The sequence below is a fragment of the Ciconia boyciana genome, chromosome 7, assembly GCF_034638445.1.
Source record: "Ciconia boyciana chromosome 7, ASM3463844v1, whole genome shotgun sequence".
Taxonomy (NCBI): Eukaryota; Metazoa; Chordata; class Aves; order Ciconiiformes; family Ciconiidae; genus Ciconia; species Ciconia boyciana.
This window is the reverse complement of record NC_132940.1, coordinates 33,246,673-33,272,736: the sequence shown is the minus strand read 5'-3', so window position 1 is coordinate 33,272,736 and position 26,064 is coordinate 33,246,673. Positions and strand designations below refer to the sequence as shown.

Here is a 26,064-nt window from a genome sequence, read left to right as displayed (position 1 = left end):
TGTCACTGGGCCAAAGAGTTCCCCCAGGCTCCTGCCTTGCTCCCTGCCACCATTTAGGGAGTGAGCCAAAAAATCAGGTCCTGCTCAGGAGAGAGAGCTCAGACCTGCCTTCCAAGGAAGGAGCTGGACACGCTCAGTCTCCTCTGCTCCTCCTGAGTCTCCCAAACAAGATCAATCCCCTCAGTCTTTCCTCATGTGTAATGTTTTCTAGTGCCCAGATCAGTCTTTTTTTGGGTCTCTTCTCTCCAGAAATGGTGATAAACTCTTGCATACTGTTGCTGTACAAACTTAAAAATTATTGCTGCACCTTAGCTGGAGTTTGGGCATTTCTATGTATGTCTTACCTGTCTCTTGGCAATCTGCATTTGTGCTGGATTCCAAGAATGTCCTGTGGGAGATGTCACCATCTCTGTTACTCACTTCCTCCTGGATATTATTGTAGACGAAACAAGTTTGCCTACAAATCAACTTGGTAAGAGAAAGGGGAACAAGAGTCTCACTCTTACTAGAATGGGGTTTGTTTATTGCAGCTTTGAAATTGCTTGAATATTATATTAAGAATAACCAAGCAGAAGGATAGCTGCTGTGAGCATTTGCTGTGCTTGCATCTGTCAGATCCCATCTTTCTGTGAAATGCAAGAAAAAAACCCCAACACTTGTCACAGGGGTGATCTTGCATTCTCCTCTAGCTCCTGTTGGACCAGTTTGGGGACAAACCTGACCCAGCAGTGCACCGATTCAGATGATAATTAAACGAGCAGAAATTATCCCTACAATAAGGTGAACCATTTCCTGCTAGGTGGGGTTTCCCATTCTTCACAGGAATGAGAAAAGGCATCTCAGAGGGGTGTTTTCATAATCACCATGTTGTTTTTCCCACCCCTCTCCTTCAGCATCATTTCAGTTGGTTGCATTTCCCTCTGCTTTTCTGGAAATCAAGAGACTCCTCCATGCTCCCGTAGGAAGCCCACACAAGCCGCCTGGGCGCAGAGGGATGCTGAGGGCACGCTTACAACTGGAGAACTAAAGACAGTCCCACATTCAGGGATGTGCTCGGTTCTTTTGATTAAAATCCAAGTCCTTGCTGATCAGCAGCTCAGTTTTCTTCCCAAGCAGAAGTCAAACAAAATTCTCCTCCACAGTCTCCCTCCCGTTGTTGGCGGAGACAAAATTCTCCTCCCTACATAATTTGCTGGGGAAGCTTGAGTAAACGCAGAAGGGCCAAGTCCTGCTGACATAATTTTAAGCTCTTAGAAACTATGCATCGCATCGCTGGTAGATGAGGCAGAGGCAAAGTACTTCCAGAACTACTTAGAAACCACGTGTGGAGCACCCAGCTCCAAACATTCTGAATCAGCAGGTCAGATCCCTGCCGTCACTGCCTTCGCTGCTGTCACATGCTCAGCATCCCCCTGTCCTCCCAGCAGTGCTCCAGAGCCAGGTAATGCTCCATTGGCCATAAAACACCTCAACAGAAGTTATGTTGGGCTGAGCATGAGTTACCACCACTGCCGGGGCTCAGCGCAGTGTGGCCACTGCCCCCTGAAGCCCCATCCTTGGGCAGCTCTGCATGCCCCCAGCAGCAGAGCTCCTCACTGGGCCAATGCAGCAGGGGACAGGCAGGGCAAAAGGTTTCCCAGGCTCTGCCTCGGGCTGTACTTCGCCTTCCTGCTTGGGTGCGCAGACAGGCAGGGTAGCCCCAGCCCAGCTGCAGGCAGCTGTGCCTGCCAGGAGATGCCTGCAGGAACCATTTAGCAACTACCTCCATTGATGACCACGCTTCAGAGGGCACAAGGGGCTCAGCTGCAGTGCTTGCCCTGTGGCTTTGCAACCCTAAATTTGACCTGATCAACCACCCAGCTGACAAAATCCATGGCTTTTCATTAAAAACCTGGAGAAGCAAAACCTGAAGAGGTAAGGAGTGTCTGCCTGAGAGGACCGGGTGTGCAACCCGTGGCAGCTCAGCATGGAAACCCGCTGCGGCGGTGGCAGCCTCTGCCCCACTTCCCCATCCTGGGGCCACGTTTCACTGACGTGAGTGAGGCCACTTCCTGCCAGGTTTGCAACACGGGCAGCGGGGAAGGCAGAAGGGAACTAGAGAGAGGCCAAGCAGCTCCTCAAGGAAGGACGAGGAGAGGGGCGAGACCCACGACGTGGCCAGGGACCCTGTGTCCCGCTCCCACCGCGCCATGTCCCTGGTGGAGACAATCCGGCTGTGGCAAGAAGGGGTGTGTGCGGCAGACGGGAAGGAGTGGAGGGCAGCCCTGGATGCCTTCACTGCTGTCCAGAACCCCCCTGCCAAAATCTGCTTTAACATCGGCTGCATCTACCTTGTTCTGGGGAAGCTGGCTGAGGCAGAGCAGGTAAGGTACAGCCCTTACAGTCACTGCCCTGCTCTCAGGCTCTGGTGAGTTTGCACGCAGACCTGCCAGACAGATGGACATGGTGGGAAAAGGAGGAATTAAGGGCCATGGTCTGACTAAGGGAAGGATTTGGGGCCTTTTAAAGCTGGGATGAAGTGTGACACCCCTGGGCTGTTCCTGCTGAACCTGTTTTCTTAGTGAATCAGAAGCAAAGCAGCAGCAGCAGAAGTGCACAGCTTGCTACCCACACTTTCTCCCTCCCAGACATGACCACAGGGCACTAAGCTGCCAAGCGAGCAGTGGCAGATGGTTCCAGCTCAAAAAAATTAGGAGCCTGGTACAGGCTCCATCACCCAGTTCCCAACACTGTAGGGAGCCGTAGCCCACAGAGCCCGGCTTAGGCCCCTTGGCTAAAGCAGGACAGGTATAACTGCTCTATGCCCTCAGTTTTTTAAAGGTCTTCCATTTTCACCCCGCTTTCACCTTCCATTTTCACCTCCATGCAGGCATTCACCCGGAGCATCGGCTGCGACAAGCACCTGGCAGTGGCTTATTTCCAGCGAGGGACTGTGTTTTACCAGAGGCAGAAGTGAGTGGAAGGCTTTAACATTTTGGTTTTGCCACTTGTGGAGATGCCAGCCTTCGGCTGAGGACAGTCCCAGGTGGGTTGGTACCCCAGAGGCCAAATTGCAACCCCTCGAGGCTCCTGTTCATCAACAGTGCAGTCTTGGGATTAACACCAACCTTGGACCACCTCTCCTCCCCCTGGGGTGTCCAAAAACACTATGAGGAGATAGGATAGACCAGCTAAACTCAAACAAGTTTAAGTAAAGATTTAGAGGCACCTGTGAGGGGTACCAGGCAGCCAGAGTGCCACCACGAGGTGGTGACACCCTTGTCCTGTGTTCCACAGCCATGAAAAGGCCATCGAGGATTTCAAAGAGGCACTGGCCCAGCTGCGAGGCAACCAGCTCATCGACTACAAGATCCTGGGGCTGCGGTACAGGCTCTTTGCTTGTGAGGTGAGAAAGACTTGACCAGCAGTTTTGATCCCAAAGGGTTGTTCACCATCTCAAGAAATCTAAGGAGAAGACAGCCAGCCTCTCTTCATGCCTTGCAAAAAAGCAAGCAAGCTGGCGCAGCGCTCTGTGCAGTGCCACCACCCTGCTCTCCTCTCCTTCACCGCACTCCTGGCAAGGGTCCGGCTGCTCTAAGAGCTCATTTCCTTGCTCCCATCCCTCCGGCAGATACTCTATAATATTGCGCTGGTGTATGCCACAATGGAGGACTGGAAGAAAGCTGAGGAGCACCTGACACTGGCCATGAGCATGAAGAGTGAGCCCCAGCACAACAAGATTGACAGGGCGATGGAAGCCATCCTGGTAAGGAGCAGGTCTTACAGCCGTCGTGTTTGCTCACAGCAGCCCCACAGGGAAGAGGGAGAAAAATCCCGGTGACAAAGAAACAACCTTTTAGCTATGGCTTTAGCAGAGCAGGAGGAAAACGCACTGGGCTGAGCAAAATGTGGGTGTCGTACTGAGATGCGAGTTGGTGGGAAGAGCTTCGGGTCACTGGGGAGGCAGGGATGGGAAGACCAGGTTAAATGGACCATGTCAGGGCTGGGGTCGGGCTGTCACAGTCATGTTTTGGCTTTATGGAGTGAGACCTTAACCCCAGAGGTAGAAGGAAGGGGACATTAAGCAGTCCCTGCTCTTCACCTCTGAAGAGCACTATGACTTCTCTGTGCTACAGAAGAAGAAGCTCTGCGAGCTGGTGGCCATTCCTGCGGGGAAGCTGTTTAGACCAAACGAAAAGCAAGTGGCTCAGCTGGAGAAGAAGGACTACCTGGGAAAAGCTATGGTAAAAGAGAAATATCTTATTTATTGATGCCAAGCCTGTGGGCTGAAGACAGCTGCTGACTGCCCTCTCACCACCCATCTGAGATGCTATCTGCTGCCTGGTGGGCAGCCAGAGATATGGAACTGGTTCATGACTCAGGGATCCCCCCTGGCATGGAGGGAGGGAGGAAGGGATGGCATGTAGGGGTCTCGTGGGAAACAGGGGGTCTGCAGGAATAGAGGAGCTAAAAGCATGTTTCTGCAGAGCATGGCCTATTTTCAGTTTCTCGCTTTAGTGAGACATGAGGGATGGTCAGTCAGCAACGAGCTGGAAAGGTCCCACTGGAGCTTCAACTTGAGCCAAGATTTTTTCAGGGAGGGGAAAAGAAGCTATTTAAAATCTGACACCCACAAATGACCTCCAGTTCTTCCCCTGCTCCATTTGAAAGGGGCTTTTCAGTTCAGATAAGCTAGCAAGCTTTTCTCCCATGAGTTTGCAAAATCCAAGCCCTGGAATGCCACCCTTGGGCTCAGGTCCTGGGAGACAGTGCTGTGCTGGAAAGTGACCCATTGGCTGTGCAGACACTGGGGAAATGGTTGACTGAGACCCAGGCAGCTCCTTGGGTGTCAGGGTATTCCCAGAAACTTGCACACAAATATTTCTGAACTTTCTAAACAATGTTTAATGTTGCCTATAGGAGGTAAGGGCTTGAGTTGGACTCTTTCACTCCCTTCAACATTTGTGATTAAAATATAAAGGTTTATATATAGAAATATATATAGAATATAGAATATAAAGAAACCTAAAAGTTTCTTTTAGGTTACAGTGACTGTAACTGCAGTAATGGTGAGGCTAAGAGCTGAGACCTTGCTGCAGCTGAGAGGTGAGTTTTGGTGCCAGAAGCACACCGCTTGTGGTCAAAGATGCTTAGCCTAAAATCATAGCCCCTCTTGAACCTGAAGCATCCTGAGGAGCTTGGCTTGGCCAACAGCAAAGGAGGAGGGTAGACATCAGAGGTCTGAGAGAGGTCTATGAGCACCAAGTCACTACCTGTCTGTCTTTGGCTCTAGGTGGTGGCATCCGTGGTGGACAAGGATGATTTTTCAGGATTTGCTCCACTCCAGCCACAGGTAAGGCACCACCAATGAACAGTGTCCTTGGCAAAAGTTCAGGAGGACATGGGGATGGGTATCATGCCTGAGCATGCCGAGGGCTCTGGCTCACAGTGGGGAGCAAACAGCAGCATTGCCACCATGAACTTTCTGCTACTGCTGTGGGGAGGAGGCGGACACTGCCCCCACATCTCAGCTGCTCTCCATCATGGGAGAGCACAGCCCAAACCCGCCTACATTTGTGGTTGAGGTTAACCCAGTTCCCTGAACAGGGAAGTAGCAGCCTGGCAGCACATGCTCTGCCCCTGCCGTTGCTGCAGGGTGATGGCTTTTGGCAGGGAGTGGTCTCAGACCCTCCCCATAAGATTCATTGGGTTCATCTGTCTCAGCTCAAGCCATCAGAGAAGCAAGAGCAGTTTTGCTTCCATTCTCCATCCTCCTCCCAGTTCCTGAAGCCTTCACATTTTCATTGCCATTTTCCTGATGATGTAGCAGCATCTTTCCATCTCTAAAGGCACCTGAGAGTTTTTACAGGAGCTTTTCAAGAGGATACAGGGAAGCACAGCCGCTGCAGCCTACAGCACTGTTACAGAAGATAAAATACAATCATCTCAATGCAGCCAAGTGTTGACAACTCGCTGCAGGAGTCAGGACTATTTAAAGTAGCTTCTTCAGACAGTTGATAAATCCACCAGAGACCTTAAATTATTTAGGCAGGAGAGATCACAAAAGCACAATGACAGCAGCTGGGGATTTTACAAGCACAATAATGTGAATATATGGGGAAGCACAACTTACTGCTTAAACCAGCTGATCTCAAATCCGTGATCTCAGCCCTCCGTGAGCTGAAACCAAAATCACAAGTGAAAACAGGATGGTGCCTCTGAAAACCAACCGCAGGTGGAAGAATTTGGAAACTGCTTGTTTGAAGGAGTAAAGCCTGTGGTATTCCTCACAGCACAAAAGGCAATTGTTTTACACATCAGGGTGGCAGAGAGCCGAAAATCTACTGCAGCCAGCTGCAAAAGCAGCAAAAGACTCCCTTCAGGTTCAAATCATCTGACCTGACACCAGTACAAGGAGGAAGGAACCATGTAGGGGTGATGGCAGGCGTGGTAGAAGGCTGCAGGACGTTTCTGCAAAGCAACTGAAATTCTCCAGATTACTGATAATTTTATTTTTGTCTTCTTGTTGGCAGGCCTCTGGTCCTCCACCCAGGCCCAAGACCCCGGAAATCCTCAGGTAAGTTGGATGAAGGATGGACAATGCTGCTAACCTGTGCAGCCAGGTCAAACCCCATCCTGCACCATCGCAGCTGAGCATCCAACCAGCACCCAAAACTCAGGGGGGCAGGGAAGGGATTGTAGAAACAAGGAGACAGAGGTCTGGGTTCCCCCTACAAAGTAAAACAATGATGTCACCCACCTTCCTGACCTGGCCGCTGCTCCCGCACCCAGGGCCCTCAAAGGGCAGCCGCACCGCGTCCTCTATGAGTTCATCCCCGAGACCACTGAGGAGCTGCAGGTCCTGCCGGGAAACATTGTCTTTGTCCTGAAGAAAGAGAAGGACAACTGGGCTACAGTGATGTTCAACGGAAAGGTACCAGGGGCGTGCTTGGCAGGAGGGGGCAGACAACGGGGTGGACGCTGTGAGGTTCTGCAGAGGACTTGGAGAGCAAAGCCTTGCTGTCAGCAACTAAATGAGTTTCTGACTTAAGTCCCTTATGTCCACCCTGGCTTAGGCCTCAGGGTTCAGTGAAACCCACCCAACCTGCAGCAACTAACCTTCAAGCCTCAGGGACTCTCCTGGGTTCAGGGCAGGGCAAGGACAAGCTCAGCTGCATCCTCCAGCAGCGGGTTGCCTCCTTGCCAAGGAATCCTCACTTGTCTCTCCTTCCCCTGCAGAAAGGGATCGTCCCCTGCAACTACCTTGAGCCCGTGGAGCTCCAGAACAAGCTGCACATCCAGGTGAGGAGGCCCAGGAGAAGATGGTGTCCTGGGCAGGGCAGATCCCCACATATTCACCCACCACCTGTTCTGGGCCTTCCAGCAGGACCCATACCTGCAACTCCCTCCCTCTCGTAATGCTGGGGTTGGTTCTTCTGGATCATGGTCACTGTAACATGAGCCCAGAGACCTGCAAAATCGGGCAGATGCTGTGTTGATGGCCCCTCTGGGTGGTGGTTAGCAATGCTGGGGAGATGAAGGGGTAGCGAAGGGACCCCTCCCCAGTTCAAGACCCCAAACAGACCCTGGGAAAATTGTGTGTTGGAGGGGGGGGTTCCACGAGGCAGCAGTGCTGCAGCTCTTTTAGGAAGAGTGGGATTGACAACACTACCTTCTTCCCATCCGGCACAGGAAGAAATCCCTCTTGAAGCCGAGATCCCAGAGCCACCCAGCTCCACTGCTCCAGAAAAGCCACGGCGGCCAGCACCAGGTCAGTGAGGGGAGCTGAAGGGACGGGGGTGCTTTAGGGGCAAAACCCTGGCAGCAGGTTTGAGATGGTTTCCTTGGTGCCATGTCCTCACACTTTGAGACCAGAGCTGGGGTTCATCTCCATCTCGTTCCCGGGCCCATTTGCAGTCAAGGATGGAGAGGCATTAAGGATGGAGGAGGATAGAGAGGCAAAGATGGCAACTGCAGTGCTGAGGACAGAGTAAAATAGAGCACATGGGTCCCCGAGGAAAGCAACTCCCTCCGTGCTCTTAATTAGCACAGCAACTAATGGGAAAAAGGGCCTGGGGATAGGAACGGGGCAAGTGACCCAGCTTGTCCAAGTCTTGGAGTAGAAGGTTCCTTGCAGGCTTCTCCTAAGAGCAGGGCACCCACGATGGTTTTACTGCTGCTGTGAGCTGGGCTAGGTTTGAAGGAGCTGTGGTTGCCCCAGGAGGGGGATTCCTGGCTGATGCTACCCACTGTCCCAGGCCCGGGGCACGACTGGTAGCACCAGGGCCACCACACTGCCCCCAGCACAGTTGGTTCAGGATGCTTGGAAGCCAAAACAGGGCGCTGTCACCTACAGTCATGCTGCTGCAGGAGTGTTCAGGTGCACGGTCCAAAATAGCGGTTTAAAGCTGGGGAGCGCATGTGTTTCAGCAAGCTGAAATGAAGAGCTGGGAGGAAGCATTGTGAGTTGCTCTCTCTAGAAAACATCACGCGGTGCTTGGAGGTAGGAGCCTGCGGCTGAGCTGTGAACTCCACAGCACTGCAGGAAAATCCCATTTGGGGTAGAAAATATCACCATGCCACACGAATGTTAACCTGCTGCAGTTTATTCTGGCTATCAACGGCCAACCTGTCAAAAAAAAATAGGAGTATGTGGACAAGCAATTGCCAAGCCCCCTGGTCTGAGGTGGGCCTGAGCCAGTCAATGGTGGGGAAAGCTGGACCAAAAGACTATTAATGACAGGACAGGGTTTGTGTCCCAAGCAGAGCAGCCTCATAGGCAGTCCAGTGGTAAAGTTGATAGAGAAGACGCCTGTGGCTCATGGGAGATAAGGGCAAACATCTCAGGGACCCAACCTCAAAGAGCATCCTTATGGCACCAAAAGCCATCGCAGATCTAGCAGTGGGACTGCATTTAAGAGCGTAGCTCTGTCTCTTTCCCATAACGAGCAGTTATGTCAAAGCACTGACAAAATGTAGAGCAGATCCTTGTGAAGGGACTTCAACAAACCTGCATTGAATCACCCTACCTGGAGGTCTGAGTTTAGCTTTACAACCCCAGTGAAGGACAAGGATTGCATCCGGTTTTCAGTGCGGACCTGGAGAGATCAGAAGAGCAAAGACACGAAAACCAGCAGATCATGGGGTTTTTTGTTGTTGTTGTGTGTTTTGGGGGGTCTTTTTGGTTGTTTGTTTTTTGTTTTTTGTTGTTTTTAAATCCAGCCAGGAAAGACAACCCACCCCTAAAGCTTCTGTCCTCAAAAGAGGGAAGGCACAGAGCCCAAACCTCTGCTTGGTGGTTATATCTAAATCTTACAGATGAATCCCATCGCAGCTGACGCTGCATCCATTCAAGGGACCACCATTGGCTCCAGGGTTGGTTGCTGCAGATAATGATGGGTGTCAAGGAAAAGGGCTGCAGGAGATATGAATGCCTATTTAGGTGCAGAGCAGCAATGCTTACCCCGTCCCACTTGCTGAGCCATCTCTTTCTTCCTCCACAGACTACGTTCCTGCTACTGCGATGCAGCTGAAAGAAGCCAAGGTAACATCTCGTGAATGTAGATCCCGAGGTCCATGTTACAAACCTGTATTTATTGCACATTGAAAGGTGCTGCAATGCCCAGCAAGCACCACAGCCCTGGAAGTGTTTCAGGTTTTCATCATTCAGGAGCTTCTCCAAAGCATAACAAGAGGCCTAAGGGCCAGCAGGTCAGCAGGACCCAACTGGGTGATGAGGGCTGCTTTTTGGGAGGTCTCCTGCAGGTCTGCTCCCCACTGGACCTGTGGCTGTTGGCAGAGCCCTTGTACAACTCATGTGGCACTTGATAAGGGAGAAATAGGAGCGAGCTTGGCTGTAACACACATGGCTCCTGGGCAGGGTCAGTGCATCAGAAGGTCACTGGGGAGATGGGAAATCACGACAATTCCAACTCAAAAATAGAATGAGGGGGTTGGGGGGTGGACAAACCTCGAATTTGGTCACCTGAAAGCCACAATTTGGTTGCTAAGTGCCTAATCTATTACTGCTCTCTCCTGGGACAAGCCCAGGGCTGCCAACTAGCCACACGTCCAACCAAAGCTTGGGTGGCATGACTGCTGACTTGCCCCGAGGGAAGTGCCAAAGGCTACACATGCTAGCAGAGATGTCTCCCTGACCAGCAGCCAGCTGATGCCCCACAGCTCAGATGTGACTGAGGCGACCGCAGTTTCCATGTCCTAGTCCTTCTCCCTGCCCTCACCAAGTTACACCAGCTCTCACATCCAGTTTACTGCCCGCAGGAGGCCGAAGCAGCTGTCTCCAGCCTCCACATCCTCAAGGTGCATTACGAATACACAGTCGCCCTGCAAGTCGAGCCAGGCCTCTCCTACATGGAGCTCCTGCACCTGGTTTGCAAGAAATTGGAACTGCAGCCTGAGCACATGCAGCTGAGGTGAGGTGCTGCCCACTGCAGGCAGCATGAGCCATGTTTTCAGGACTCCCACCCTTACCCAGTGTCCTCCGTGTGCCCAGGTACAAGCCTGCAGAGAGCCAAGCGCTGGTGACTCTGAGCATGGAGAGCCTGGAGGCGGCTTGGAGCCAAAGCAAGGACAACTGTCTGACAGTCTGGTGCGACATCACGGAGGTCAGTGACAGCTAGCAGTGGCGGCCACCTCTTCTGCCCATTCCTGGCAAGGAACCTCAGCAGACCTTGCCTTTGCTTTCCTTGCCACGAGCACAGGCTTGTGGCTTTCAAAGCAAGCCAGCGACTTCTTGAAAGGCAGAGGAGCAAAGAGCAGGTGAAGAGGAAAAGCAGAGCTTGTCTCCCTTACCATGGTACAAAGAAAAAGGAGATGCCAAAAGGTGTCCTTACCAGTTTATTTCCTGCCTTAGGGAGAGGGGTTTTTACCGGACAGCAAACCAGAGCAGTCGCTGCAGGAGGCAACCCCGGAGGAGACGGGACCAACCCAAGTTGTAGCGCAATACAATTATGAAGCCACCCAGCCTGAAGACCTAGAGTTTCAGGCAGGAGATGTGATACTTGTTTTATCCAAAGGTAATTGTGCTCCTTCTGCAACAGGGGAGGGGAGGGACCTCCCAGCTCTGGTAAGAGCATGGGTCTGACCCTGAGATGCCAGTGCCTGCCGCAGCTGCTGTTCAGTGGAAGTTGTGGGTTCCCAACATCTGCCAGCCAGGCCAAAGACTCTCAAATATTTGGTCAGATGCTGGATGCACGTTCTTCAGTGGAGCCTACAAGCTTCACTAGGGACTTTGATCTCTTTTCCCAAATCCTCCAGTCCTCTAAAGCAAACTGTTTCATGCTGGGGACCTGCAGAGCAACAGCCTTCACTGATAGCAAACTTCTCCTGCAAGTTGCAGTTTGCCACCCTTAGATGGTAAACAGGCTGCTCAGATTTCTGTCGCAGGGCACTTCTGAGAAAGCTTGCATTGAATGCAAACACTTTATAAGACAGGTTAGAAAAGAAGCTTGCAGAGATTGCATGAGCATGAGGTGGCAGGTGGAATCCAGAGGAAAGGACAACCTAAGGACACTTACGAGATTTGCTTTCCTTTGCATCACTAAGAGCTGCGGCACCAAGCTTCTAGTTTCCAGATTCACAGGGCTAATTTGCTCCATCCCCATGAAAGAAAAAAAAAAATAAATCCAACCTACTGAGGTGTTTCCAGCCTCTGCTTTGCATGCTCCTGACTAACCACAGGGTTTTCAGCTTACCAGCCAATTCTCTGGAGTCACAAGACAAGCAGGACCCAACATCTGCAAGACTGCTTTCCACAAGTGCCTTCTTCCACCGCAACTGCCTTGTGTGCTGTAGCAGCAGCAGAGCTCCTCCAGCTCCACCACTGGCTTCCCACCCAAGTGTCAGTGTTATACACACTTCTTCCAACATATTTTCATCACACCCATGTTTCTGCCACCCCCTTCCCCAAACAGTTTCAAGATGGGAGAGTTTCACTTGAGCTGTGTTTAACTTTACTGTCCGCAGTTTATTTTTTAAAGGAGATGCCTCATTTTGGCTGCTGCCCCACAATGGGAGAATACTCTTACTCCCATTCCCCTCACCTGGCACCTTTTCCTGGCTGCTTTTCTTTTTAAGGGGACAATCTTCCATTAGCCTCAATCCTCTTTAATATTAGTCTTTAGTGCTTCTATGAGAATTGAGGCTTAAATACAGACTTAAATCTCAGCAAGATCTAGTACCTGTTTTTGAGTTGGATCTTTTCAAGTCTGTGCAGAACGCACAAGAGGGAGGACAAATTACGATACTTTGCTCTATGTAGCTCTATCACTAATTTGTACTGGCTGGCAGGCTTTGGCAGTGGTACCCAAGTGACCACAGTTCCCCCCCCCTCCACCACTGTACAGGTGAGTTTTTTTGCACCATACAACATTGGTGACTCCCCCCACCCCAAAATTCTACTCCCCCCTTCACTGCTGAGTATTTCCCATTAAATAGTTGGTTCTCACCTCATGTGGTTCCCCACAGCAAGAGTTTTCAGAGTTCTTAAGCTTTACTCAACCCAGGGTAGCAGAGGCTTTTGGGTTTTATTTTGGGGCTTGGGTTTTTTTTTTTTATTGATATGAACATGGAACAGCAGGTGAAAATACACTTTAGTTGGCATCTTGAAGAGGACAGCCTGTCTCAGATAATTTCCTTGCTCTCTACACTCACATTGTTTCCACTGTCTTCTATGCAAGGCAGTTTCTAAACCCCTTGGTTTCTATTTTGATCTACTTTTCCCACCTTCACTTGGCAATGCATTCGTTCTTACCTTACAGCTTTGCTCTCTACCTCATTCCTCCTCAGCCCCTTTCCTCCACATTCCTCTCTCCACCAGGCTTTAGCATGTCTAAAAGTTTTATCAGCAGAAAACCTTAAAATGGTGATCTTGGGCCTGTCTGTAGCACGTGAAGGTTATTATGCTCCTGTATATCCCTAGGGTGACAAAAATTGTGTCTATTTTATCTTCCAGTGAATGAAGACTGGTTAGAAGGCCAGTGTAATGGGAAGATAGGCATCTTCCCATCCGCTTTCGTTCAAAAGTCTAACACTAAAGACCCAGAGATGTGACTTCAGAAGAGCTTAAAGTTGTGGATGTGGAAAGAAATTAAGAATTCAACTGTTGCAATTAAGTTTCCATATTAATCACTGCATCTGAAAATGAGCTTTAAATATTATTGCTACTTGTATTAAAAGCTTTATTTTATTTTAGCTTTTGTGTTGTTCTCTAAAACAGGTACTTATTAAAAAGTTGCTAACTGTCTTTCTGTTGGGAATACCTTGTCCTAAAAACTGTGCTTACCAAGAGACTTGCTCTGTCCCACCTGCCCTATCCTTAACAAAGCTTTTATACAGACATGCCAGCAGCTGGGAAAACCCATGAGAGGTTGTAAGTGCTACTTGCATTTACAGCCCTGCCAACAGATCCAGAAGAGGAACTGGCATTCAGGAAGCTACAGACCAGGAAAGGCTGAACTTCCGACAGCATTTGCTTCCTTAAAACATTACTACCAACCCCAAGAGCTTAAGAGACACCACACAGCCTCACCTTGCTCCAATTGACAATTCACTTCAAAACCACAGTGACTTTAAAGCCCTCTACCAATAAAAGTATACACATTTTTTTCACCTTTGGGAGCTGTATCTCCAAGCTTTTTCTCATCAGGCAGAAGAGACAGTAACTTAGAAAGACACTACCTGGAGTCTCAGCAGGTCATATAGCAGTGAAGTTGTCCCCTTTATAAAAGCCTACACAACTTTGATGCCCTTTTCCCTATGCAAGAGGTTTGCCCTGCTCTGGCCTTGCCACTACTTTTACAGTATTTCACCTTCCCTGGCTGCTGACAGCTGGTCCTTCTGGCATTTTAAAATTATCTACCCTGCCCCACCCTCAAAACATGCAAGCTGCAGATACAGACAGCCACCTACAGCATTGGGAGCACTTTGCTTCAAAGGGGCTAAGGGCAGCAGTCTCCCCACTTTGGATCCTATCACGCAAGTTCTGGACAACCCCACTGTCCCAATAACCTAAATATCATATTCATTTTTAAAGGAACTTATTCTGAAGAGTTGCCTGGATACAATGAACACCTGTCATTTCAAAACCAGAACATCTCTGTAGTTTTCTTTGACACATTTGGAAATATGCTGTTTAAACACTGGCTGCAAACAGCCAACATCCCAATCTGCAGGCAGAAGGATCTGTGTCCTCCAACTCCGACTGCCTGTGCTCTACCAGGTTTAGTCTGCAACTGAAGAGCAGCTTTGCAAGCTACTCCCATCCCAGATTTTTGGTTCAGTATGTAAAATGCATTGCACACAGGCAGCACAAACCACCATCCAATTATCTGCACTGAGCCCAAGCCAGAACCTCTGCGATTTATTTATTCTCTTTCAAATAGAAAAAAAAAAAAACAACTTCAAACCTTCTTCTCACTTCTCCAGAAAAATAATGCATTTTTAAAAGCCTGCAGCCAAGTTACACAGGAAATAAATGCTACACACAGACCTGGATGGAGAGAACATGGTTTAATTAAAGGCAAAGCTGATTTCAGCAGCTGCAGTTCTTGCACAGACAGACAAAAAACACAAAAAAAGCTTACGACACAAACCAGTTTCTGTTTGGGGCCCCTTCCCTCGCTCCCCCAGGCATCGGAGGGCGGGAGGGGAGTCCCAGCCAAGAGTCAGACGCATTCCCGAGGCCGGATGCTCATGCACAAGTGGAACAGTGCGGCTGGGACCCTGGCACTGCCGGGAGTGAGATGGCAAACCTGGTTAGCTTGTCTAGGGTGCAAGAGTCAGTGACGGTTCAAACACTGGAATGTCGCAGCTGCCTGGGGGCACAGCTTGATACACAAACCGGGAGGGCTGGAGGGAAGTACAGAGGGGTTTGGTTCATATTACCACTGGGTGGGAACTTTACATGTTGGACTTCTTAAAGGAAATACATCTTTGAAATGCAACAAAGAACAGTGATGCTGCTAAGGTGGAGATCGTGGGGGAGCTGCTCATACCCCCAGAGGGGTATCGTGTCTCCTCCGTCTTCCCTTTTTGTATTCTTTGGGGCTGCCCAGACCCCAGTGTCACTTCAGCTCCTGCATGTGCTTTGCTCTGCAGCTGACTTCCAGCTCAGAGATCCTGAACCATCACACAAACCCCTACTGCTAAACACAGCAAATGGACATTGAGATTGTTTCCGTAACTTCCCTGGGAAGCCTAACAAAAATGCTGTCATTTTCTTTAACGAAGCTTCCAGTCTTCCTTCCCCCTAATAAATAGCAAATAAAACATTTTCCTTTTCCCTTCTGCACCTTTTCATCTATGAACAGCATTATGCTTTCTTCCATGTGTGGGTTATACACGTATGTCCATGGGTGCCTTGAATTTCGTTCTGGAACTGAACGTTTGGGGCTGCAGCTGGGGACAGGGGGTGCGGGGGGACGGGTTTCTGCAGAGCTGATGTGTGCCTGCGGGGGTGCATACACTATGCACTGTCCAGGCCGACTGTCGGCTTTACCCAGCCCTGCTGGACCCCTGATTATATTCTGCGAGATGCTGCATGTTGGTAATGAAACTACTAGCGTCCAGCGAAGATGGGAGGATGGAGAGAGAAAGGAAAAAAAAACCAAACAAAAAAACAAAAGCCATTGAAAGCTTTCTACCTACCTATTAAAATGAGTCAGGCTGTGAATGCACAGACTAGCCTGCCCTTTGTGGGGCTAGCCACTATGCTACAGTAAAATGTACAGGAATCAAACATTAATTTAAAACCCCATAGCAGTTAACTTGCTTGTCCAGCAGAGTGCTGCAATGCCCCACATCACCGATTATAGCTCAAACACCTACTGAGAGGAGGGCATTTCATGCTGGAGTCTCTCTAACCCACCCATGGGCTGGCCAAAGCCTTGGGTGAAAGGTGAAGTGGTGTCAAGCGCCAGACTCTCCTTCATGAAACTCCTTCGCTAGCCCAGGAGATAGAGCCCCACCTTGCCACCAACCACCTCTGACCGGAGCAGCAACTGGGGCTTTCATTGCTACACACTGACTACGAAGCACGTCTGTGTACGGAAGAATTCAGTGTGATCTTACTACTGAGATAGTAATAAAGATGTTTAGGAGTAATTTCAACTACATTCTCAGTCAGCAAAGCAATCATTAATGGATTCCTATTTTATCTCCCCAAAGAGAGGAAAAGGATTGAGAAGTTCTCATTGGCTTCTCCCATCTGCCCTTCATTCTCAGCTTTTACTTCCCATGTGGCTGGGGACATGCACGATGGAGAAGGTGAGAGGCGGTGATATCAGGTTACTGAGTGAGACAAACAGCAGTTCCTCTCTCCCTCCAGAGGGCCCAGGGATGGGAGAGTTGCTGATGTTGTTTTCTTACACTGCAGACATTTTGTGCACACTCAGTGGGTTGGTGGAGCACTTACGCCCTCCTGACAGCAAGGAACAGAAGAGAGGGCTGCCACCTGCACAGGACTGTGTGGGCCAGTCCTGCAAACCCAACATGCCATGGTTTATGGAGCCTTCGTTTGCAAGGGTTGCCACCTCTGTCTCAATGCGGCGGGTTCATGGTGCCTTGTCCGCGTTGCTGCTTCTGCTTCTGCTGCATTAACAGCTGCTCCAGGGCTGAGGGTCCAGGATGCATCATGGAACTGGACCAGATGGACTAAAAACAAACAGCCAACACTAGCACCTCGTTGCGTTAGACAGCCCCCCTCTTACAGATGAGAAAGCAGAGACAGTTTTCTATATTCTCCCTCTTCTCTTTATCACTCATACCTGGCTTATCATGAAAGTTATCCAAACTTCAAAGAACACCTTCTAAAGAGAGGCTCCCTGGAAGAAGCTTATCCTCCTCCAGAATCCTCATTACCACAAAAATTCATCCCACATTAACGATTACTAATTTTAGACTAGTCAAAGCAAATGTTATAATTTCTTCCAGTTCTGCCAGCCTGGTCTTGATCCACAAAATATTCTAGAACAGCAAGAACTGGAAAACTGTGACATCTTCCAACACTGGTCACACCTCCCACATTACCTGCATAAGTGAATCTGCAGGAAAAACCTTCGGTTTCTGACACTAAACTCTGATGCTTGCAATAGGCTAACACACATCACCAGATCTTCTGGCCCCATAGACAAGCACCCATTCCTCAGCACAGTTTCAGTCAAACATACCTTCAGGCTCTCCATAAGCACAGCTGAGGAGTCCTCCATAGCAGGAGGGCCTTGGGCTGCCCAGGTGCCACTGGGAGTGCTGGACTGGTGCCAGCTGCTCTCCGAAGATGATGATGTTGCTGGGAGATAGTCCAGACCAAACCCTCCCATTGCTAAAATAGGAGAAAGACAAGTTCAAAGGAACATAGCAAAACCACTGCAAAAACCATGCCATCAGCAGGCTTCACACAAGCACTTGCCTGGCTTGTCTGTTTTCCACCGGTCTGCAACTCTCCTGTCTCTGTTGTCTGGAGTCCCAATAGGTCCAAAGTTGGAGAAGGGAACAGAATTCTGGTTATGGGTTGGAGGGGAGCTTGGCAAGCTGCTGGGGTTGGAGGAGTGAGGAGACTGGCTGGCTGGTGTCGAATGATCTAGTGATTACAAGGCAAGAGGAAAAAGGTCAGCAGAAACAGCAGGAGCCTCCCGATTTCAAATTTCTTAGTGCTGCTGCAAATTCTGTCATCACCCACTTTTCTCCAACGCTGAAGGTCAGTTTTTATTCCCTCCATTACATGAGCGTAATGCAAATTCCTAAGTTCTGAGTGAAAATTTTTGTGCATATACAAGAACAGAATGACTGTGTTTAATGCATACATGTGTTTACCAGAAAAACAAAAAAACAGGAAACCTCAAGAGGGCTGGCTAGCCGAAGTGATTTTCCCCATATTTCCCGAAGAACTTTTCTCAAACTAAAAAAAAAAAAATAAAAAATCTGTCTCCAAGCTTGACAAACCAATTAAAAAAAATGACATTAGACCTTGAGGACTTTGCAAGTTTACAACTTGAATTCCCAAGTCTGTGAATGTTTTACACTTCTATGAGTCAAAGCAATTCAGACCAGAACCCAATACTGAGCAAAAAAGGAGAGCAAGCATGGAAAAGCCTATCTGCAGGCCGATGAGAACGATGCCTGAAGACAACACAGTATAGCAGGGTGGCAGGAGACTATGCAGTCTTGAATGAAGAGGTCAAGGGAGAGGAAGCTGAAACCATGCGAGCCATAAATCCTGCTAGAATAAAAGCACTTTGCAACTCCTTCCATTTCACCCACAACCCCCCTTCCATTTCCTGGTTGGCTGCAAAAGTCTCAGTGCAACCAAAAATCTCATCCAATGCAGATGATGTTTAAAATCCACTCATTTCTTAGATTCAACTAATTCCTACCCTCACGCTCTTCTGGATTTTTGGTGAGAATCAAATCATGACACAGTAGTTATGTTTTATGCCTTTAAGATTATTACTAAGGAAATAGTTGGTTTAGGTAGGCTGCTTGACAGTAAAACAAACAAACCCCACTGTCATATTTTCCTCCGCACTCTTCAGTCATAGAGTTTCTTTCTCTTTCAAATATCTATATTATGAAATCCAGTTCTTCCTGCTTTTTCCAAAGAAGCAACACTGAAAGTATATGGATGTTTGAGTTGAAGCCCTACTCCCAAATGCTTGTCAGGAATCTAAGTTAGAGATTTCAAGATTTAACACCTCCTACAACTTTTATCCTGCTCAACTACTTCAATTAAAATCCAGGTTCTTATGCTATATTAATTACAGAATCCCCTCATACTTCTGAAGATATATAAAGAAAAACAAACAGAAACCTTCAGACACCTTGTCAAGCAGGCATTTTTTTTAATTTCCAGTTACATTTAACTTGCAGTAGGTTCAGAATGAACTCAAATCCTCTTAAATCACTAGACACAAGGAAACCATACCAGGATTACCTGAGCTGGCTGGAAGGGATGGAGACCATGGAGTCCCTTCAAAGAGAGAATATAGTGAAGTCTCCTGATGGGCAACTGAAGGGGTGACTTCTGTTTTTGTGCTGGTATTCATGTTTTTCCCATATACCTCATTGAACATGCTGTTATTTGGATATCTTTCCTGCAAAAAAATGAATGTAAGAGTTTGGGTATTGGATTTATTTCAAACACTGAGACTGTACAAAGGAAACAATTATAGATCAAAATATTTTCCTAACTCCTTTTTCACTGCCCACTTCTTTGACCATTTTATTTAACATGAAGTCCCTCACATTTTGAATCAGGACAGATTTCTCCTGGCTGGACTGCAAACCCTTCACAAAATCTTCAAATTCCCAGTACTCACAAAAATTCTATCAAGACCTTGCTCAGTTCTCCGGAAGAGAATGAGTAATCCATTGCTCAGGAAATAAAAACCTACACACCATAAGACTTTGAGATGCACCTTTTCAGTCAACTTCACAATTCTACTAACAGTAAGGGGCCCATGAACTCAGCAAGATTCAACAGTACGTCTGCAGGACTATAGCTAGGATGAATTTGGGAAGACAACTAATAAAGGTGAAGATAATCTTGCTGATATAGACTGAAATTAGGCACCCATATGGATTTCTTTCAAATTTTCCATTGGTTTGAACTAAAGGATATTGCCATATTTCTGTCATGTTACCTAGTTTAATAGCAAGGTCAAACAGCAAAGGGCTACAGGCTCTAGTCCTCCCTTACCTGATTAAGAGAAAAGCCACTGAGAGACAGGAAAGACGACGACTGAGACATCAATTCTGATGGTTTTTCCAGCAGGGACTTCTTCAGAAACCAAAAAGGGAAAAAGAGCAGTTAGTGTTCAGTGTAGTGAGCAGGAGGAAAGTATGCTATCAGAAACTGCCAAGGTGTTTTTGGTCACATTTAAAACCTTCCTTGTATTTTAGCTCCAGCACCTTGGAGGACAGGGGGAGCAAACTAACAAATGCAGAAAATCAGTAGTTTCCCTACTAATTGTAATTAATGTCTAAAAATCAATCATGACAGCTGAGTGTCTCAGGCAAACCCCACTGCCAGAACAGCTTTTCAAATCCTAAGTGTAATACTCTGTCCAATACATTGAGAGGGGTGATTCCTGCCCAAAAACCCCTATGGTTATGTAAAACCTTGTACAAATGAGACAGAATCCTCCCCAGTGATCAGAGGACTCCTTCAAACATGATTACACTCTTGTATGCTGCTACTGACAGAATATTTTTCAATTTTGAGAGCATCCCTGCTTTACAGACATTCTTAAGACAGCAAGAGCAGCCAAGTGCTGTGACTTTTTAATTGGGTTAAAAAGTCCAAGTTTCATTTAATGCTCTCTCATTTTCATTATAAATGACAGTAGAGAGGAAGAAAAAAAACCACCCAGTGTTTAAAACAGAGGTTCCAAAACTCCCCTGTGGTACCATGTTAAGATATTATGGACCTTTTCCATCATCTATGCTGCCCCCTCTCATACAGCTGTTATTTCCAGCATAATATTTCTCAGCTTTCTCTTCAGTTCTTACTACGATTAAGCAGTGAAAAATAGTCTCTCTGAAACAAGCCTATTTAGGGAAGAAATAGGATCGGTCATCATCGATACAGAAATCAAAGAAAAAATTATAAAGCTCAGCTAGTGGACAAACACACACCACCAAATTTAGGATCAGGATCACCAAGCCATAGAATTAGTGAAGCCATAAGTAAAACTGTGTGTGATCCAAAATGAAAGCTGTAGTCTTGCTCCAAATAAAAGCCCTCTTGCACTCATACCAGCTCAGCATGTCAGATGTTTTAAAATTTATTGTTCAAACAACAAAAACCTGAACTAGCGTCCCTCTCTAACACGGTCTCAGTATCTCGAATATCTTTGCTTTTATCCTGTAAACCTAAAACAAATAGCCTCATTTTCTTGGCAACTCCTAGCTTGTTAGATTTTCCAAGTGACAACTCATTACTTTGAAAGCACATTTTAAAAAGGCAGACAAAATTCACACCCTGCATTTCCACACAGCTTGCACAGAGAAGAATTTCGTTCCATTTGTCAGCAGACAGCAACAGTAGGAGCTTCAAAGAAAGCTGCTGAAGAAGCAGCTATTAGTTTCTTAGCAAAGGTATCTAATGCGACAGAAATGGGTGTCTATTTTGCTACTGGCTCCTTGGGATGGCATATAAAATAACTGAGGAATAGACTTAATCAGAGATTTTGAGTAGAGTCACAAATAACTCTTCTTTGTTACTGCTACTAATCTGAAATACTAGTCTTTAATGAACATGCTTGTAGCCATACTAGAAAGGCGTACTGCATATTCAGAGGCAATTTATAAATTCAGCAGCTCTAAGACCCTCCAGCTAGTGAACTAGGAAGGTTTTAATACATAAATGTAGGGGAAAAAAAAGCATCTCTCAGTCTGTCAAAAATGACTGTATTTCTATAGGAGTTACTGATTATTTAGCTAGCTGCTTGCAATTTTCTTCCACAGCCATCTTGCTCTTTCACAATCTTTCACAGAAGATCTGCATTTAGTAGGGCAGCTTCCCCCTGCCTTTATGGAATTTTTATATGCAGATTATAATAAGCCACACTTGTTCTGATGACTTCCCACAGCTGAATCTGTGCTCCCCCTTGCCCTTAGTAATAAGTCCATACAACTGCAGAAGAGTGAGTGCATGAAATGATGCATCAACATCTCTCCTGTGGACTGTATTTACAAAAAAAACCCCACTGTTATTCTGATTTCTGAACAAATCAGCAGGCCTGGATTTGGCCCAAGAGCTATACCATGGGCCTTCAGGTGGTCTGAGTTCTAGCATGAAGACTAGTTCAAGGGTGAGGCAGGGAAGTGGACAGGAGGGATGGGGGAGAGAAAGGAATTTCACATTCTTATCATTTCACAGAAGAAAGAGATGCTAGTTAAGAGTGAGAAGCAGCAGTATTACATCAAATACATACAAAGAGGCTTCGTCCAGGAAGAGAGGCGAGAGGCCCCAGCAGAGCTGGGTAAAGATCAGGAGGATTAGAGAAAATCAGCTCTTCCTCCTCCTCCAAGGCAGCCAGACTCTTTAACAGGTCCGGAGGAAGCAGAGGGGAGCTCTTGGGGTCCTAGTGACAGAAATGAGCACAGTGAGACAACAGAAGGCAGAAAGGAGAACAGCAAGAGACAGCGAGGAGAGGCTAAGCCACAGCAGGATGAGAGAAAATAGCAAGAGAAAGGCAGAAGGCAGCATGCAGAAGTGCGAGGTGAGAAGGTGCAGCAGAAGGTGCAGCAGAAGCGTGTCGAGATACACAGAGGGAAAATGCTGAGCAGAAAACATAACTAGCCACATGGCCTAACATGGACAGGGAACAAGCACTGCACCATCAAAATGATGGGCAGCTCGTTTTAATTAGTGGAGCATGTACTTCCCATTGCATCCATGCCAAATACTGAACCTGTTTTCACATTCAAGGACAAGGAACACAAAATCTTACAGTTATTCTTCTATAGCTGACCTGTGAGTAATTTAGGTTTCAAGTAAAATTAGGTTTGCATCTTCTTCCCTCCTCTATTTGTGGAGCTTAAATCTCACGAGACTTATTTCCACTGCTAATGGCTGCTACACCAACGTACAGCTGAGCAGACCAATGGGCCAAAAAACCCTGCAAAGTGCTGGTCAAACCTGACATACTGACTTTTGTGAGGGATGCTTAAAAACACAAGCATCACAGGCATAGCTTCCATCCGTACTGCACTGTGCTTGCACCATGGCAAGGTTTCCCTTTTAGGGATGAGAACAAGGCTTTGACCTCGTCTCCATCTAAAAACCACAATCCGACATCAGGGTAGAGGCAGACTCCTGTATATTGTCTGGCTTTTCTTTCTGAAGGATAAGCCAAGTGATCTCAGCTGACCTTCTGAAAATCCTGAGTGCATTTACAGAGGCGCATCTGACCAATGGTTTGAAGAGGCCTCTGTTTAAGTTTCCTTACAAAGATCACCAAAAGCACTCACAGACTACTCCAGGGCTGTTAATAAATAACAAAGATTGCAGGTTTTATGAACAGCAACATGAATCACAACTGCATGAACAGAAGCAAAGTATTCCATTAGTGCAACCAAGAGCTAAGGAAGTTGTTCAGTGTTCTCACTGCGTGGTGGGATTTGCAGGAAAAACAAACAAACAAAAATAGTTCAAGACAAGACTGCTCCTACCATCCTCAATCTGACTATTGCAGCCTTAGCCATTCAACACACTCTCAAGATACTATATGGGTGTTAAGAGTTCATCCAAAGGGTAATAATTCAACTGCAATTATCTGGAGGGCTTTTATGGTTTTCATCAGTTGCCAGACAAGAATTTTCCCCCAAACGATCAGCTGCCCTGTTTCTCGACCTGGCAGACACAGTGCAGATATCAATGACACATCTACACTGAACAAGACTTATACCTACTTGAAACCAAATCTTCAAGAGCTGGATCCCACACACAGACAACTAAAATGGTTGAATTCATCACTGTTTGCTGGAATCCCACTTACTGATACCCAGCTCCCTACTAAATAAGCTGACATTGACCTACATGGGGCTACAGGGCATTCCTGAAACAGGGAAACTCCTAGAGTTGTCAGGAATATCAGAGCCTGATTGGTTTTCACCACTTATAGCATGGATCTTTACCTCAAAGGTCATCCTGGAGACAGCATCCTGCTCTGGGCGGAAGACTCCTTGCCGTTTTCCCCTGCGGTCCACATTAGACTGCTGTGCCATCACCCTATTGTCAGCCATGCCATAGGAAGAGTCCCAGTAATATTCTGGCACCTTGACTTCTGAGGGGTTCTGGTTATATGGCTCCATTGGGAAAGGCTTCATTTTTTTCTCCAGAGGTTGCTGTTGCATCACGGGAGGCTGTAATGACTGTTCAAATAATTTTAGAGGGTCCTGGGCCTGCAGGTAATAGGACTGCTTTACGGGCATGATCTTCCCCAGTGAGCCTTGGACTTGAGGCGGGTTCCAGAGCTGCTTTGACGAGTCTGTCTGCGGATACTGAGGCAGAGACACATGATTTCACCAATTAATTGTGGGAACAATTAATATTAACTGAATGCCTAACTCCATTCAAACTGTCAGCCCAGCTCACTTGTGATAGACATTCCACAAACATTCTGATTTCCTATGTTATTCACCAAAATGCACAGTCTCGATAGGCATCTAATACTCCCTAGTCAAGCTTTATGCCAGCAGCAAGTATAATCCTTACTCTAATCCGGTACCTTATAAACACCTTTACTAAGGTACTGAGCCAGCATTTTGCTGCCCAGAACACCAGGAGGGTCCCACCATCAAATCCAGACATGCCAGAAGGGAAATTTTCTCCAGCACAATGTGAGCGTAAAACTAAGAGCTATGAGGGAAGTGACACTGCAATCCAGTTAGCCAAAAGGAGAGTGCGGGTGAAGGTTCAGACTCAGTACTCATTACTCACACAAGAAAACTAGAAAGACCCAATACAGAAATACCTTATCAGAAATAGCATACCCTGTCTACAAACAGAAACACACAGAAAACAGATGACCACCTTCCCATTTCAGTAGATACCTTCCTCTCAGTTAGAATCATATGTTCATACCCACTAAACTTCAGCTCTTTTTCAAATTTGCCTAGAAGTTCACAGATCAAAATTCCACAAAAGGTCTTTAATGACAGTTTTCCAGGAACATAAGTCTTGAATGTTGCCATTTATTTTTAAACGAAGCTTAGCACATTGCATTAGTCCAGGTTACCTGCTGGAATCCAGAGTGGTGTGGCGGGCTCTTCCCCAGGCCCTGCACAGCTTTTGTAGGGGACTGTTGCTGCTGTTGCTGGGCCAGAGCTTGGACCTGTAACTGGCTTGCGGACTGTGCTGTTGCCTGAGCTGGTAAAGATGAGAGGGGTTGCTGGGAAGGAGGTGGTGTTTGCTGAGGTCCCTGGGTCATTGGCCCTGGTCCAGAGGGCCGTTGCTGGCTGTAAGGAATGTGGGACTGTTTCCCACCTTGCACCTGGTTTCCTGCAGGCGAGTGAGCTGTGGGCTGGAGGAAGGTTCCTGGGACAGAAACACCACCTGGGAAGGTGTACCCTGTGCTCATGGAGAAAGCCACAGGAGGGGGGACAACATAGGTTGGAGGTGGAAACCCTGGAAAAGATAAAAAAACCACACTTTTAATCACAATTTGGCAGAGCAGATAGCTCCCTCCAGAAAACATTTAGTGGTTGGGTTTTTTTCTTCCTATTTTGCTCATTTAGACCATGAAGACAGGAAACACCAAGTACAGTTTGCATGCGGGCACTATAATGTCCTTTCTCACCTTTGCAAGGGGATTCAGAGTTTGCTCTCGAGCGTTCTTGCAATATTCCAGGCACTGGTAACAGTCAGCCAGGGCAGTATGTGGGAGAGTCACAGGTTTCCCGCCACCCACCTCAATCTCCCCCCCCACCCCTCCCTTTTCCTTCACCATTGTGGGGTTTTTGATGCTTTAACCCCAAAGTTCCCACCTCCTCAAACATCCATTTTCAGGGACTAAACTTCTGGAGCAATGGACAGAAGCAATCAATAAGTCTACTGCCTCCTCCCAGAGGATCAACAGTCTCAGAATCAATTTAGATACAGACAGATGGTAAGCAAACAAATCCTCATATCCGCAAGATCAATTTATTTCCTGTAGTTCACACTGAAAAGCCAGGTTTGGAAGGCAAGCTTTAATTCTGTGCCTCACAGACCAGATTTTATGCTGACTTTGGGACAGGGATCTGTCTCATATTGAGCAACTACACACAACAGCTGCAGGGAAGATACAGCTTCCAGATATTTTGTGAGCAAACGTGGACAGCAAGGTATGACAGGAACGCTCCACAACAAAACAGGAACATGCAATGAGGCAACAACAGCAAGTAAGATCACACAAATTACAGCTTGAAATATGAGCACCACTACAAAAGAAACTGAGCTTTAAAGAAGAAAGCAGTGTGACTGATCTTTTGTAATGGAGCCCTATGCACAGAGAATGCTTCCTCCTGAGCTAGCAGAAGACTTTGTCATGTTTTGACTAACTACAGAAACAGCCTACTGTGAAG

The 26,064-nt window shown here is 47.4% G+C and overlaps 2 protein-coding genes across 5 annotated transcripts in view; one reads left to right on the top strand and one right to left on the bottom strand.

Moving 5' to 3' along the window:
- Window positions 1-2,095: 2,095 nt before the first annotated feature.
- Window positions 2,096-13,233, top strand: NCF2 (neutrophil cytosolic factor 2). Its single transcript, XM_072867421.1, has 15 exons — window positions 2,096-2,363; window positions 2,870-2,952; window positions 3,277-3,385; window positions 3,611-3,745; window positions 4,116-4,223; window positions 5,273-5,332; window positions 6,513-6,556; window positions 6,772-6,913; window positions 7,219-7,281; window positions 7,672-7,750; window positions 9,483-9,523; window positions 10,261-10,412; window positions 10,493-10,604; window positions 10,853-11,015; window positions 12,953-13,233. The coding sequence occupies exons 1-15, from the start codon at window positions 2,190-2,192 to the stop codon at window positions 13,048-13,050; spliced, it is 1,563 nt and encodes a 520-aa protein (XP_072723522.1). The 5' UTR covers window positions 2,096-2,189; the 3' UTR covers window positions 13,051-13,233.
- Window positions 13,234-14,458: 1,225 nt separating this feature from the next.
- Window positions 14,459-26,064, bottom strand: part of SMG7 (SMG7 nonsense mediated mRNA decay factor) — a 55,111-nt gene continuing 43,505 nt past the window's right edge. For 2 of the 4 annotated variants that reach the window (XM_072866593.1, XM_072866591.1), the window contains 7 exons: window positions 24,738-25,126; window positions 23,635-24,000; window positions 19,691-19,771; window positions 18,926-19,085; window positions 17,405-17,575; window positions 17,166-17,317; window positions 14,460-16,650 (listed from right to left, as the gene is read on the bottom strand). In XM_072866593.1, coding sequence (XP_072722694.1) covers window positions 16,537-16,650; window positions 17,166-17,317; window positions 17,405-17,575; window positions 18,926-19,085; window positions 19,691-19,771; window positions 23,635-24,000; window positions 24,738-25,126 — 1,433 coding nt within the window. In that variant the 3' untranslated portion in view covers window positions 14,460-16,536. Of the gene's footprint in view, window positions 16,651-17,165; window positions 17,318-17,404; window positions 17,576-18,925; window positions 19,086-19,690; window positions 19,772-23,634; window positions 24,001-24,737; window positions 25,127-26,064 lie in introns of all 4 variants that reach the window. The other 2 variants (XM_072866595.1, XM_072866594.1) reach the window with 2 other exon arrangements.

What these genes read in the sequence shown, in the direction of transcription:
- NCF2 (XM_072867421.1), top strand. Translation starts at nt 2,190, where the DNA reads ATGTCCCTGGTGGAGACAATCCGGCTGTGGCAAGAAGGGGTGTGTGCG. An exon ending in GGGCGATGGAAGCCATCCTG is followed by an intron (nt 3,746 to 4,115) that starts GTAAGGAGCAGG and finishes TCTGTGCTACAG; the next exon opens with AAGAAGAAGCTCTGCGAGCT. An exon ending in GATACTTGTTTTATCCAAAG is followed by an intron (nt 11,016 to 12,952) that starts GTAATTGTGCTC and finishes TTTATCTTCCAG; the next exon opens with TGAATGAAGACTGGTTAGAA.